Source organism: Camelus bactrianus, chromosome 16 (genome assembly GCF_048773025.1).
Source record: "Camelus bactrianus isolate YW-2024 breed Bactrian camel chromosome 16, ASM4877302v1, whole genome shotgun sequence".
NCBI lineage: Eukaryota > Metazoa > Chordata > Mammalia > Artiodactyla > Camelidae > Camelus > Camelus bactrianus.
Window position 1 is genome coordinate 6,953,621 of NC_133554.1, and position 13,682 is coordinate 6,967,302.

Genomic DNA, 13,682 nt, shown 5'->3' on the forward strand with positions numbered 1-13,682 from the left:
CATGTTGATTCTTTTTTCTCTTGTGATGTGTCAGGCTCTGTACTAACCCCATGGCCCTTGGGCAAACCCACCCTTGTTACTGGTCCCTTGTCCTTTTCTTTTTTTTTCTTTTTTTTAACCTGTGAGGCTTTCGGGGATTTCTGATCTATACTGTTTTCAACGAAAGCTACTAGAGCTGTCTTTGGTTTTTATTTTGTTTTTAATATTAATTTCCTGATGACAACATTGAATGATTTTCATAGAATACCTAGAAAGTACAAAGTAGCACTGAACAGTCTCCTCCCACCTGTCACCCCCATTGTCCTTGTTATTTTAATTTTTCTGCTTGTATGTAAGAACCTTATTTGGATTCAGACAAACAAGTGTATTTTTAAATGGGCCTCATCTTTTAAAGAGAGAGCCTGAAGGTTTTACAGATGAAATGTGATGTCCAGGGGGATTTGCTTCAAAATAACCCAAGGGGAGAAGGGGGGCGTCTAGAGGAAGTGACATCGGCTGTGAGTCGATGCTCGTCAAGCTTGGGTTGGTGTGTCTGCCAGTGCCTCGTGCTTCTCTTTGTATGTATGTGTGTTTGAAGTTTCCCACAGTAAAAAGTTAGTATTTCCAAAGGTTTCATTTCAGAGTCAACCATGATAAATTATATAGCCAGTTACCCTTGGAAGCTTCTTAAGCTGACCCTACAGTGGTTTGTACGTACAACTGTGTCGTCTAATGCATATGTTGATGAGACACAGTGCTGTAGGGCGTGAAATAAAGAGAAGCACCAAATAGTTAAACTATGAGCAAGCGCTGGAATCCCGCCCCGTCGGTGACGGGCTCGCGGAGCCGCGCGCCGAGCTGGGACGGCCCTCCCCACCGCCCTGTGCTGTCTCCACTGTGGTGTCTCTGTCCTCGCTCTCCTCTTTTGGCCAAATATACTTAGTAGAATTCAAATAAATTAAGTATGTGTTTGATGCAGTTCTGTGATTATTCTATAATACGGATTTTAATTACTACGTTATTCCATTTTACACCAACTTTTAATTACCAGGACTCCTTTGTAGTATGTTCATAGTTCCTCAGTGTGAAAGGCTTTACTCTACATTCTTTTATAACTATGTCACATCTGTGCCTTTTCCTGACATTGCTGGTTTAAACGGAATGCTCTTTCAGAGCTGCTGCATTTTGCCTTTTGGCTTCCAGAGGGACTGGCCGCTGTGCACTCAGCCTACGGTGGGGACATGTGTCTGTTTCACATAACTGCATTTTGTATTTTTAAAAATATCCTTGCCATACTGAAAATCAAAAATTGGTATTTCATTTGAACACGCGTTGCCTGATTGTCAGCGCAGGTAGATTTTGTAGAGGGTGAGGGCTGACTGCGTGCTCTCTTCACAAGGACCTGGAGGAGCAGCTGGACGAGGAGGAGGGGGCTCGCCAGAAACTGCAGCTGGAAAAGGTGACGGCCGAGGCGAAAATCAAGAAGATGGAAGAGGAGATCCTGCTTCTCGAGGACCAGAACTCCAAATTTATCAAAGTAAGAGAGTCTTTCCACTGAAAAGCTGATTTCAGAATGTGGAAAATACTTGGGTTGAAAATACTCTGCTTCAAACAGGAAATTCTCAAGGAGAGTTCGGGTTCTTTTGAGTCTCTAGAGACCAATAGTCCACATAGACTTCTAAAGACAGAACCTATTTAACTTTTAAAACCAGCCGAATCTCCTCATAACTCCTTAGACGGTCTGACCCGCACGTCAGGTGCACGTCGGTCACTCACTGCTGACTGGTTCCCGGCTGCACATCCCTTCACTTGGCACGAGCTGCGGGACTGCAGGCCAGGTGGCCCAGCCAGGCTCTGGGGTCGTCCCCGCCACCAGTGAGCCTCCCGTGCCTGCCTGTTTGGAACACACAATCTGCTGGGGAGACCGAGCCAGCCTCGCTTGTTTTCTGAGTGATGGCGAACCCGCTGCTGCTCGGAATGCCTTCTCTGAAGCCCTTTCTTCTGTTCAGGAAAAGAAACTCCTGGAGGACCGCATCGCTGAGTGTTCCTCTCAGCTGGCTGAAGAGGAAGAAAAGGCAAAAAACTTGGCCAAAATCAGGAACAAGCAAGAAGTGATGATCTCGGATTTAGAAGGTGAGTGTTTGGGGTTAGAGAAGTTGAGGACTAGGACGTGAGTCTTTAGACTTTGCTTGAATCAGAACGTGCAGTAATAGGAGATGTACAGGGTGCCTGCTCGTCAGTTTGGGTTCAGCTGAGAAAATAGGTCTCTTACATGGTCCCGTTGTTTCCCTAGTCACCTAGTGTTCATGATGGAATGGCACTAAATCATCTTTTAAACTTTCACTTATTCTAAAGTTGGGTCTTGTGGTAAAATACATCGCCCTTCGGTGGGCTAAATTAAGTTTGGGCTGTACGGGCCGTTGAAGTTGTGTGTGTTTAATCTGAACACTGCACTAAGGTGCCTGCGTGTCCCTCACAAAGGGACAGGAGAATCTGTGCAGGGTACCAGCGCCTCACTCCAATGGCTCAAGTCATGTCAGGAAATGGTAGGATTTTTGCAAAACGAATCATTGCCTTCTACAAAAGAAGAGGCTGGAGGTTGGGAAGAGCACAGAAAGCCTTTCTTCGACCCGAAGCTGGAGGCAGGTGTGGACACTGGAGGAGGGAAGAGCGTGGCTCTGAACGTGGCTCTTGAGCTCCTCTATGTAATGGGGAGGAAATGGGTGGTTTTCAGAAGGACGTTTAGGAAGTGCTGTCCTATTGTGTAGTATAGACAGGAGAAGGGCCAGGAGGGGAGTCTTCCCGCGTGAGGTTCCTGCTCGTAGACGGTTCCCCCGCACGGGGCACAGAGAGCAGGCGGAGGCGGGCCTGGGAGGAGAGGGAGAAAGGCCAGCATCTGAGGGATCACTTCAGAATTTAGAGGGAGAGATGCCCACTCCGCCCTCTGGCCCTCCGGGCTCGGGAACTGCAGTCTGGTTTCCAACCAGGGATTCGCGGTGGAAGGGGCCGGGGTGACAGCAGTCACACGCCGACCAGCCTCTGCCAAGCCCTCTCCAAACGACATGACATGCGAGGGTTCCAGCTCTGATCTCGGGGCCTGCTCCCCATGGAAGGACATCTTTAGGATCCTCCCGGCTTCTTCCTGAAAATTCCACCCTCCCATTAACTTATCTCGCCTTCAGTTTGATCTTGTCGGGGTTCAGATGATGGAGCAATTGGCACAGTGTTACTAAAGGCAGTGACATGCGTTAGAATACAGTGGCTTATTTTCAACTTTAATCAGTATATTTTGAATTTGCCCACGTGGTGTGTCGTTCAGCGTACTGAGGAGCTTCTTGTTCTTGCCTTAAAGAGCGCTTGAAGAAGGAGGAGAAGACCCGCCAGGAACTGGAAAAGGCCAAGAGGAAGCTGGACGGCGAGACCACGGACCTGCAGGACCAGATCGCCGAGCTGCAGGCACAGATCGATGAGCTCAAGATCCAGGTGGCCAAGAAGGAGGAGGAGCTGCAAGGCGCCCTGGCCAGGTCCGCACAGGCAGGGGCCGGCGGGGTGGAGGACAGCATGGGGCCTCCTCAGCGCTGGGTGTGACACAGGGGCCTGGGAAGCCCAGGAGCATCTGTGTCAGGGCAGCCAGGAAATCTCATCCATCCTTCTTGGTATTTACCCTTAGAAATCACAAGTCGTATCATGAAATCCTTGGAAATTCACACTAGAACAGATTATTTTACCATATCGAATATTCTGATTTCTGTATATTACACATTAGCTTCAGTATGTTTTGGAGGAAGGAAATCACTTTTCAGAAATGATACTCCCCCCACTGCTAGGATGATTTGCTGTTCAGCTCTAAGCCATTCAGTTTTAGAGAAGAAGTCATACATAGTAAATACATTTAAAACTAGCATTGCATTTCTTGATAAACAATAACCATTTGGTTGCATGGCCACAGGACTCAGTTTATAATTTATTACAATCGAGAAAGTCTCACAACAAAAACCCTTCTCTGTGTCTGTCACTGTCAGTCTCGCTTGCAGGGTGAGGTGGGGGCTGGAATCTAGGACAAAAGTTCTCCCCTTGCCATGGGTCAGCCTCCCCTCCCTCCCACAAACTGCCCAACTAGCTGCGTCACGGCAGCTCCTGACACTGAACCACGTGAAGCGGAGAGACAAGCGTGCAGTGGAAGGTGGGAAGGTGGCGGGTCTGCTTCTGCTTCCTTCCAAGAACTTCTTTGAATTTACTGATTGGCTCTGGGCTGGAACCAACTGGACGGGCAGGACTGCCCCCTCGAGCAGTGTTTTATATAGAAGAACATCTTGTTCGAGAGGGGATTTTTTAATATTGTAATTGTTAAAATGGTCCTACCATTTAATGGAGAACTTTAGCCCTTGGGGAAGGACCAGGGCCCCATCCTGATTCTGGCTCTGCAGCTGCTTGTGGCCTTCCAGCCGTTCGCCTGCGGAGCGGCCGGTGCACAGGCCGCGGGCGGAAGGGTGAGCACGGGGTCTCCTGTGGAAACGGCCCCCGGGCGCCCCGCTGAACGCTGCAGGCGCTTGGATGTCTTCACAGGGGCGACGACGAGACGCTGCATAAGAACAACGCACTCAAAGTCGTGCGGGAGCTGCAAGCTCAGATCGCCGAGCTCCAGGAAGACTTCGAATCCGAGAAGGCGTCACGGAACAAGGCAGAAAAGCAGAAGAGGGACCTGAGCGAGGAGCTGGAAGCTCTGAAGACAGAGCTGGAGGACACGCTGGACACCACGGCGGCGCAGCAGGAACTGCGGTGAGTGTTGGGGGGTGCTTGTCCTGGGGAGATGGTGTGGTTTTCATGCTGTCACTTTGGGTGTCCAGTCTTCCTCCAGGAAGCTATGGCAGGTGGGATGGAACAAAATATCAGCGGTTAAAAACAAACCAGCCTGTAGGTAGAAAGCACAGGGCAGGTGGAAGACCAACAGGCGGCTGCACGGAGGGAGGTGTGATGAGAAAAGGCACAGTCGGTGGTGGATGGCTGAGGGGCAGGTGTGCACGGGGGGCTGGAAGGTTTACACATGGACCAGGTAAAGAGAGGAGGGACCGGAGGGACAGATGGACAAACAGAAACAGGAGGAGAGACGCGGGTGGTCGGGCATCTGCTGGTGGCAGCAAATGATCCGAACAGTGAGACAAACAGAAGAGCAGAGAGGCACATATTCACAAAGATGACAGGGAAGGGGAGCGCGGGGACCCAGACAGAGGTGTGCGTCAGGCAGAGGCCTGCGCTGTGAACAGGTGAGCCTGGGGCCACGTGTAGAAGAAGAGAGACACACAGGGAAGCACAGCCAAAGATTCCCAGGAAGTCATAGGAGAGTAACAGCTGAGAGCCGCCCCAGGAACCCCCCCCACACACACACTCACACACCTGCCTTCTACGGTGTGCGGGATGGAGAGGGTGGCCCGTGACTGAGAAGGGGGCAAAGGCAAGCCCTGGAATAAGGCAAGGACAGTTGGGTCCTCTACAAAGACATGTCTGGTCCAAGAGGTAGGAAGCAGCCTGGGGCCCCCAGGAGGGAGGTGTGTTGTGTGGAAGCCGATGGAGCCCTCCCCGGTGGACGGCCGTGTGCTCCTCGGGTGCTGGGCCTGGAGAGAAGGCCGCCCTCCTCCGAGCGGCCAGGCTGAGGTCAGATGGTGGTGTCAGGATCACTTGGTGCTGGGGTTGAACCTAGTTATGTGCCAAGGACTTTGCCTGGGAACATGCGGGACCTCACAGCGACCGGAGGCTGTGTCCCCAGAGCGCCCACCTGACCTCCCTACCCACTTCCACAGAGTAACTGTTTTTAGCAGTTTTAAGTCCTGGCTCCTCTTTAAAATACTTGCTTTTTAAAAATCTGGAAACCACTAAACTCGACTTTGTTGAAATATCCATTCTCAACTGGTCTTTTAACCTGAATAGAAAAAAAGTGTTCTGATCATTTCTTCCCTTCATCTCCTGTTTTAAAGAAAAAAGTACAAATGATTTTAATATTTATTAAATCACGGATGTGCTCAAACACAGCACTCACTGCTTCTGCGGGTGAAGGGGTCCGACTGCAGCTCAGAGCCCTTGGCCCCCGTGCCCTGCGCTCCACAAAGGACTCAGGCCCCCGCCGCTTCCTCCTGGGCCTCTGTGTCACGGGATTAGCGTAAAAGTAACCGTTCTTGGCAAACCAGGTTCTCTTCATCGGGCTCGTTGGCTTTGGAGTCTCTTTAGGACTTCCGCTGAAAGACTAAAGGAAGTGGGGTGGTTCACCCCAGAGGAGGAAGGGCTATGGGCTTCTCCGACTGTTGGTTTCAAGTAGGGATTAGGAACAAGGCTATTCACCCAAGAGACAGCGTGCTGAAGGCGGGGAAGCGGTGCTGCCGTCGGACAGAGGCAAGCGCCAGCGCTGGGGTGAACTGACGTCCCCTCGGTGGGGTTTCTGTCTCGCTGGGCTGCCACTTGGATCCCAGCGTCCTCCTCCACCTCCACTGTCATCCCCTCCTCTGCGGAGAAGGTTACAGAGGACAAGGCCAGACCCATGTCTGCCTTCCACCTCCAGTGAGCTGGGGGCTGAGCTGGCAGCCACCAGGCCCCCTTCTCTCTCGGCACTGCTGGTCTCAGCCCCTAGATCTCACCTCCGCTGTAAAGAGAGGAAAATGCGCCCACACGGCAATCAGCCTACAAGTCCCTGTTCCAGCTGGTTATGTGTCTTAGAGCAAGTTTGCCAGAGCCGTGCTTCAGGCTTATGTGAAGTTACAGCTGCGACGGCTCTCAGCAGGAGTGGTGTTGACCTCGCTGCCTTCGGTCTTTAGCTCTGCGCTCAAAGTAAAGATGGTGCTCAGCCCTCTCTTGTCGGGGTGCGGGGGGGTCCTTCCTGGTTTACCAGTCTCTTCAGGATTTGCCCTTTTCCAGTTTTACTGAAATGTCTCCTGGTGCTCTGGTGGGCGCTTTGGCATCTGGAGTTAAGCCGCGCCTGGCCTGCAATTCAGCCAGACCGCCCCGCACATGCAGAGACCCACAGGGACATTACTCGGTTCTGACTGTAAGTCCCACGTGGAATGAGAGCTATGCTGGTCCTGGAAGGTTTCCCGACATCACGGGAACAACGCGCCAGCCTGTCAGAAAACAGCGCGTCAGATAACCATCGCAGGAATCCACGTAATATTTCAGACAGAAGCAGACTTTTAAAATGTGTGTTTAATTTAATCATTCAACTAGTTCTGAGCATCTTTCTCTAAAAATGTTTCTCTAGTACCAAACGTGAACAAGAAGTGGCAGAGCTGAAGAAGGCTCTTGAGGAAGAAACTAAGAACCACGAGGCTCAGATCCAGGACATGAGGCAGAGACATGCGACGGCCCTGGAGGAGCTCTCGGAGCAGCTGGAACAGGCCAAGAGGGTAGGGACGCCAGCCGTCAGCCCGTGCACCCCGCCGGCGGCGGGTAGGGAACTGAGAGCCCCTCGGTGGCTGCTCCAGAAGCACACTGCTTGCCTGCAGGAGTCTTGTGCCCCTGATTTGGTTTTATTTTTTGAGAACGCGATAGATCAGCTGTGGTCCCGAGTCACATGTTCCTCTCCAGGTCTCCTTTCGCTGGTGTCTTCTTTCTCCCGATGACTCAGCTCAAAACCTTGAACAGTTGGAAGTCCTCCCGCACATCTGCTGCCCGGGAGTCCCCAGGCCCTGCGGAGAGCACCTCCTAGTGTTCCTGACACTCCCCCACCTCCTCCCGTGCTGGCCTCTGGCCTGTCACCGGGCACCACACATGTGGTTGCCACACGTTCACCGCTCCCTCTTGGGTATCTCACACGCAGTCTTCCTGTCTTGATAAAACTTCGCTTCACTCACCCTTGACTCAAACCATCCTCCTGGCAGACTGGTCTCGTCACTTCCCACAGTCATCCCTCCGTCGTGCTTCTCACTCTGACGTCCCCGTCTTTCTCTGCCTGTCCACACGCCCCCTTTGACTCATGCAGCGACAGTGTTAACACTTACTGACGTTCACCCAACCGCGTGTCGGTCCCTGCGCCCAGTGCTCCATGGGCATTGCCTTCTTTACCCTTTTACTTGTTTTAAGCTTTAGCTCCTTGTTAAAAAAATGTTCACACCGACAAAGCTTGTTTTATGTGAAGGATGACAAGAATGAATGCTGAGTGTGTCGCCCCCAGGCTGTGCTGACAAGGACGAGGCACACAGTGCAGGCCCCATCTGTCCCTGCCGCCCTGCGCAGTGGGTACAGGTGTGTGCCGTCCGGAGCCGTCCTCACACCCAGAACAGCAGTCTCTGGCTGCAGACCCTCTGTTGGCTCCGCTCCCCAGAATCTGGAGCAGCGTCTTCTGTGGTGTGTGAGAAACCCACAAGCAAACCGTCTCTTCCTCTTCTCTTAGTTCAAAGCCAACCTGGAGAAGAACAAGCAGGGCCTGGAGACAGACAACAAGGAGCTGGCGTGCGAGGTCAAGGTGCTGCAGCAGGTCAAGGCCGAGTCCGAGCACAAGAGGAAGAAGCTGGACGCACAGGTGCAGGAGCTCCACGCCAAGGTCTCAGAGGGAGACAGACTCAGGGTTGAACTGGCCGAGAAAGCGAACAAGTTACAGGTAGGCCTGGGAGACCCTGACCGGACGTATGTAGCCCACAGCACCAGCAGGGTGGAGGGGACTGGTGCCCAGGGAACTTGTGCTGCCCAGGCAGGCATCAGGCCCCTCGTGCTTGCCTGCCCACCTCTGCTCACAGCGCCCCCAGGCGAGTCCGGTGGGTGAGGGTGTGAGGCTCAGACTTCAGGTCTGGGCTGCGCCTGGCAGTTTGCAGAGCTAGCGCTGAGGGCAGCCAGGCCCTGCTGAGTCCAGAGCCCTCCCCCACTGCTGCCAAGTCTGCAGGCCTGGGGCTCTCTGAAGGATGCTGCTAAAAGGAGGGGGAAAAAATGTCATTAACTTGAATCACACATGTAGATACACGTGTGCCTTCCCTGTGCTCACGGGACTAAAGGACAAGCTAGAACGAAGGGCATCTAAGACCCACCATCCCCCCCAGAAACACAGAAGGGCTCACACCACGGGCTCTTCAGAGGGGATATTCTAGAGCTCTCGCTAAAGATGAAAAAGAAAATGTTTTTATCACATGACTCATAAAATCCGACCATAAGAGATAGCTAAATATTCACAATAAGTATGTAATACCATAGTTTTAAGCTTAAAAGAATCCTGGATGGTGAACATTAGCATTTAAGCTTCTATGAATTGCTAATAAAGTTTTCAAGTTCTCAAAGGATATGAATTTTACTTGCCCCCACCCCACCCCTAAGCATATGGTTAATGCATCTTAGTGTGAAAAAGGATTAAAATAAACACCTGCTGACTTCAGAGCCTCCTCACATAGGGCAGCAGTCACTCTTAGAAGAGATTTGGTGTAATTCTTGTCTCTTCACAATAAAGAGATAGCAAACCAGAGTTAGGAGAAGGCCCCTCCACGCGGGCTCTGCCATCAGGACCCTCGCCGCCCTTGCGGTGGGTAGACAACGTTAGGCTGTCCGTGACAGCTGGTGTAGGGCCTGCGTCCTTGGCGCTGACGGGGGCAGCAGCGTCCCAGTGGTGAGTCCCCTTAGCTGAGGTTGGCAGTTTCAGCTTCACCCCCTCCTCCCACCTATATGCTCTGTTCGTGTGCATTTAGGGTACAGAACCACTGCTCTTTTCCATCTGCCTATCGTTGAATTGAATCTAACCTTTTACTCTTTCTTGCAGAATGAATTGGATAACGTCTCGACTCTTCTAGAAGAAGCAGAGAAGAAGGGTATTAAGTTTGCTAAGGATGCAGCTAGTCTTGAGTCCCAGCTCCAGGACACACAGGTATCCTGCGGGGCGTGAGGGCCTGTAATCGTAGCTCTACTGTTTCTGTGATCTGTAAGCTGGCGAAACATGTAGGCCCAGAATTGCCTTTTTAATCACCACTTTCTGGTTTTCTGCTGTGCTTTTATCTTCAGCCATCTTGCACTGTAAGCAGCCCTGATACTCAGGAACTCTCCTCTGAGCTCACATCCCAGGGCCCCCAGCTCCTGTGTCTGGCGGGCGCCGCCCGGGTGCGGTTCACCAGGTGGTGGTCCTGTTTCCCACACACGTATTGCTGGCTATTTTAAATAAGATGGTTTTGTTATGGTTGAAGTGTCAGTACGCTGACCTAAGAGAAACAGGAAGGGACTCCAGAAGCGATAAGATGCAGGGGGTGCAGGACTGGGAGGCTGACGGGGCCCTGGCCCGTCCCCTGGGGGTACCGCTGCCACTGCTTGTGAATGAGTTTAAAGCGACGTTGTATTAAGGGTGCTGCTGAAAATGACAGTGTTTTAGAGTCACTTGTCACTGGGTATCTCTCATACACCAGGGCTCTGTTTTGCATGGCATAAATTTTTTTCAACAGAAGCATTTTGGTTTTGGTGATATTGTAACCTAAGCACTGACCTGTTATAAAAATAAACAGGAGCTTCTTCAGGAGGAGACACGCCAAAAACTGAACCTGAGCAGTCGGATCCGGCAGCTGGAGGAGGAGAAGAACAGCCTTCAGGAGCAGCAGGAGGAAGAGGAGGAGGCCAGGAAGAACCTGGAGAAGCAGGTGTTGGCCCTGCAGGCCCAGGTGCGTGCGTCCTCTTGGGACGCTGTGTGGCCTCGATGTGTGTGTAGCAGCGAATGTCCCTACTCTGCCAGGCGGTTCCAGCTCCATTTGGGACAGTTAATTGGGTCTTACACTAAATGAAGCCCATTACGTGTGTTTTTTGTTTTTGTCTTTTGACCCAACCAAATGCTGATCCTATGCTGGTTATAACGTTGGGAGCATTTAAAATAAAGACCCCAGGGCTGTGTCAGTTCTGCAGGGTTTCCTTCCACTTACCATTTTCTGGACGATTGGCTAAGAAATTTGTAGTTGAAGATTCATTTGCTCAAAATCTCATAGTACTGATTTCTACTAGTCTCACAAAATATTGGAAACAAGTTTGATCTTTATTCCTCAAGCATGAAATCCAGTTGAGTTCTTTAATACTGCTCTTTTCTCTACATGAAACTTAGTTGACTGACACCAAGAAGAAAGTAGATGATGACTCGGGGACCATTGAAAGTTTGGAAGAAGCCAAGAAGAAGCTCCTGAAAGACGTGGAGGCGCTGAGCCAGCGCCTGGAGGAGAAGGCTCTGGCCTACGACAAGCTGGAGAAGACCAAGACACGCCTGCAGCAGGAGCTCGACGACCTGCTGGTGGACCTGGACCACCAGCGCCAGATCGTCTCCAACCTGGAGAAGAAGCAGAAGAAGTTCGATCAGGTGGGTGCCCGACGCTCCCGACTCCCGGGCGCCGGGCCAGCGCCACACAGGCTTCCCTGGCAGAGCCCTCCCTTCTGTCCTTTGGATTAAAATCATCTTTTCTTATTTAGAAGTAGTGTATGCTTATAGCAGAACTGGGAAGAGGAAAAAAGCAAATAGAAGGAAATAGGAGAGCACCCACAATCTCGTGGGGCTGTTTTTGTTGTTGTTGTTAACTTTGTCTTTTTTTTTTCTTTTTTTGAATTGAAGCATAGTCTGTGTACAGTGTTGTCAGTTCCTGGCATACAGCATCATGGTTCAGTCATACGTGCACATACATGTATTCGTTTTCATAGTCTTTTTCATGAAAGGTTCCTGCAAGATACTAGCTACAGTTCCCCGTGCTGCAGAGTAAAAACTTGTCGTACCTCTGTTTTATGTATTGTAGTTAGTGTCTGCAAACCCCGAACGTCGTGGGGATATTCTTAGCAGTAAGGCACGTAGCAAGTGAGAAGAGTTAATGTTGCTTCTCAATCGGTTTTTCTGTTTCCCCAACGCCATCCGTGCAGCTTTTAGCGGAAGAGAAAAACATCTCTGCCCGCTACGCAGAAGAGCGAGACCGGGCCGAGGCAGAGGCCAGAGAGAAGGAAACCAAAGCCCTGTCCCTGGCCCGCGCGCTCGAGGAGGCCCTGGAGGCCAGGGAGGAGTCTGAGAGGCAGAGCAAGCAGCTGCGGGCGGACATGGAGGACCTGATGAGCTCCAAGGATGACGTGGGCAAGAATGTGAGTGTCCCCAGAGGCCCGTCCCTCCGAGGGGGCAGGCGACACAGTGGGAGGAGCTGTCCATCCACTCTCGGTTCCCTGCGCCGGAGCCAGCTGGGGAAGTTCTAGCAACTTCCCTGGCTCTCCCAGCCCCCCCGGGCAGAGGCTCTTTAAACAAAGTTCTCCGTCCCTGAGCCACAGTGGTCATCTGTGGTCCCCCCAGATTGAGGGCCGTGAGGTCCACCTCCTGCCCAGAGTGGGGAACCTGGAGGAGCTGGGTGGGGACCCCTAATCCTGCCGCTGCACGCACCTTCCCACGGAGCTGCGGTGATCTCTGCACCCCACGCCTCTCCCTTAGTGTAGGTGTTGAGGACAGGGCTGGGCCGCGAGCCCAGGCCTGGGGGTCAAAACAGGTTCGGGGCTTGACTCTCCACCAGCTCCCATTCTGACCAGAGCTGCTTTAACCCCTCAGTGTCCTCAGTGTCCTCTTCTGTCAAGTGGACATGAAACTTGCCTGTTTCCTGATGCTTTAGCATTATGAAGCTTGCAGATGTGCTTTGAAAGGTCAAATCTTACCTTCCTGCTGGGTCTCCCACCACCTGTTGCCCTGGGGAGCAGCCCCACGGACCAGAAGAGGCCACCAAGAATAGACATGGCCAGGATTACATAGTAAAACATACAGAATTCCACAGTTGATTCCATGTTCTTGTTCCATATTAGTTTTCTCTAGAACAGTCAACAGTCACGCATTCATTCTGCAAACGCTTCCTTTGTGCCCGTGGAGCACCAGGCTCAGGTCCTCCTCACTCATGAGTCTTCTCCTGCCCTGTGAGAACTGACCTGGCTGTGAGCCCCGAAAGGACACATTAGCGCCTGCGCAGGCCGGCCCGAGGGTTGTCTCCAGGGTCAGAGGGGACGTGAGGGGAGGCAGCCCACACAGCACTTGGCACAGGGAGCTAGGTCAGTGCTCGTGGCGGGATCTTTGCCCAGAGCCTCCTCTTGTACCCTGCCTCATGGGCCTAACACACCATGATATTTTAGACTTTCCACAAGATGATCTTTCCCGCAGCAAGAAGGGATGTACTGTGGTACCTGTCAAAGACAGCAGGTTGGTGGCCAGTCAACAGGCAGGTTCCCCAACACCACGCTCTTTTTACTGTTCATCGGCTTTTAAGAGCTCTGTTTTAAGGTCATGTGAGAACAGGTGGTTGACCGCAGGGCACGCGTGAATGCAGGTACAGGACTGGGTTCAGATGCACACTCTGAAATGGGGACCAGGGCCACTGGAGGGGCGGAGGGTGCGCATGGTGTTGGCGAGCTGGCCCACGTGCCACGGGGGCCCGGGGGCAGGGAAACAGGAACTGCTGTCCTTACTTGTTCCTCTGCCGAGGGTCAGCTCCTTCCTATGCTTCCTCTGGTCTAGGTTCATGAACTTGAAAAATCCAAACGGGCCCTAGAGCAGCAGGTGGAGGAAATGAGGACCCAGCTGGAAGAGCTGGAAGATGAACTTCAGGCTACTGAAGATGCCAAGCTTCGCCTGGAGGTCAACATGCAGGCCATGAAGGCTCAGTTTGAGAGGGACCTGCAAACCAGAGACGAGCAGAACGAGGAGAAGAAGCGGCTGCTGGTCAAGCAGGTAGGTCGGAGGCGGTGTGACCCCAGGAACAGGAACTTGTTTG

General features: G+C 52.2%; 1 protein-coding gene across 7 annotated transcripts in view; it reads left to right on the plus strand.

Moving 5' to 3' along the window:
- The window catches only part of MYH10 (myosin heavy chain 10), a 179,626-nt gene that overhangs the window by 154,062 nt on the left and 11,882 nt on the right, over positions 1-13,682 (plus strand). For all 7 annotated transcript variants that reach the window (XM_074342224.1, XM_074342223.1, XM_074342225.1 and 4 more), the window contains 11 exons: positions 1,379-1,516; positions 1,989-2,112; positions 3,332-3,503; positions 4,546-4,758; positions 7,223-7,367; positions 8,354-8,560; positions 9,701-9,805; positions 10,431-10,583; positions 11,015-11,263; positions 11,812-12,024; positions 13,427-13,639. In XM_074342224.1, coding sequence (XP_074198325.1) covers positions 1,379-1,516; positions 1,989-2,112; positions 3,332-3,503; positions 4,546-4,758; positions 7,223-7,367; positions 8,354-8,560; positions 9,701-9,805; positions 10,431-10,583; positions 11,015-11,263; positions 11,812-12,024; positions 13,427-13,639 — 1,932 coding nt within the window. The remainder of the gene's footprint in view (positions 1-1,378; positions 1,517-1,988; positions 2,113-3,331; positions 3,504-4,545; positions 4,759-7,222; positions 7,368-8,353; positions 8,561-9,700; positions 9,806-10,430; positions 10,584-11,014; positions 11,264-11,811; positions 12,025-13,426; positions 13,640-13,682) is intronic.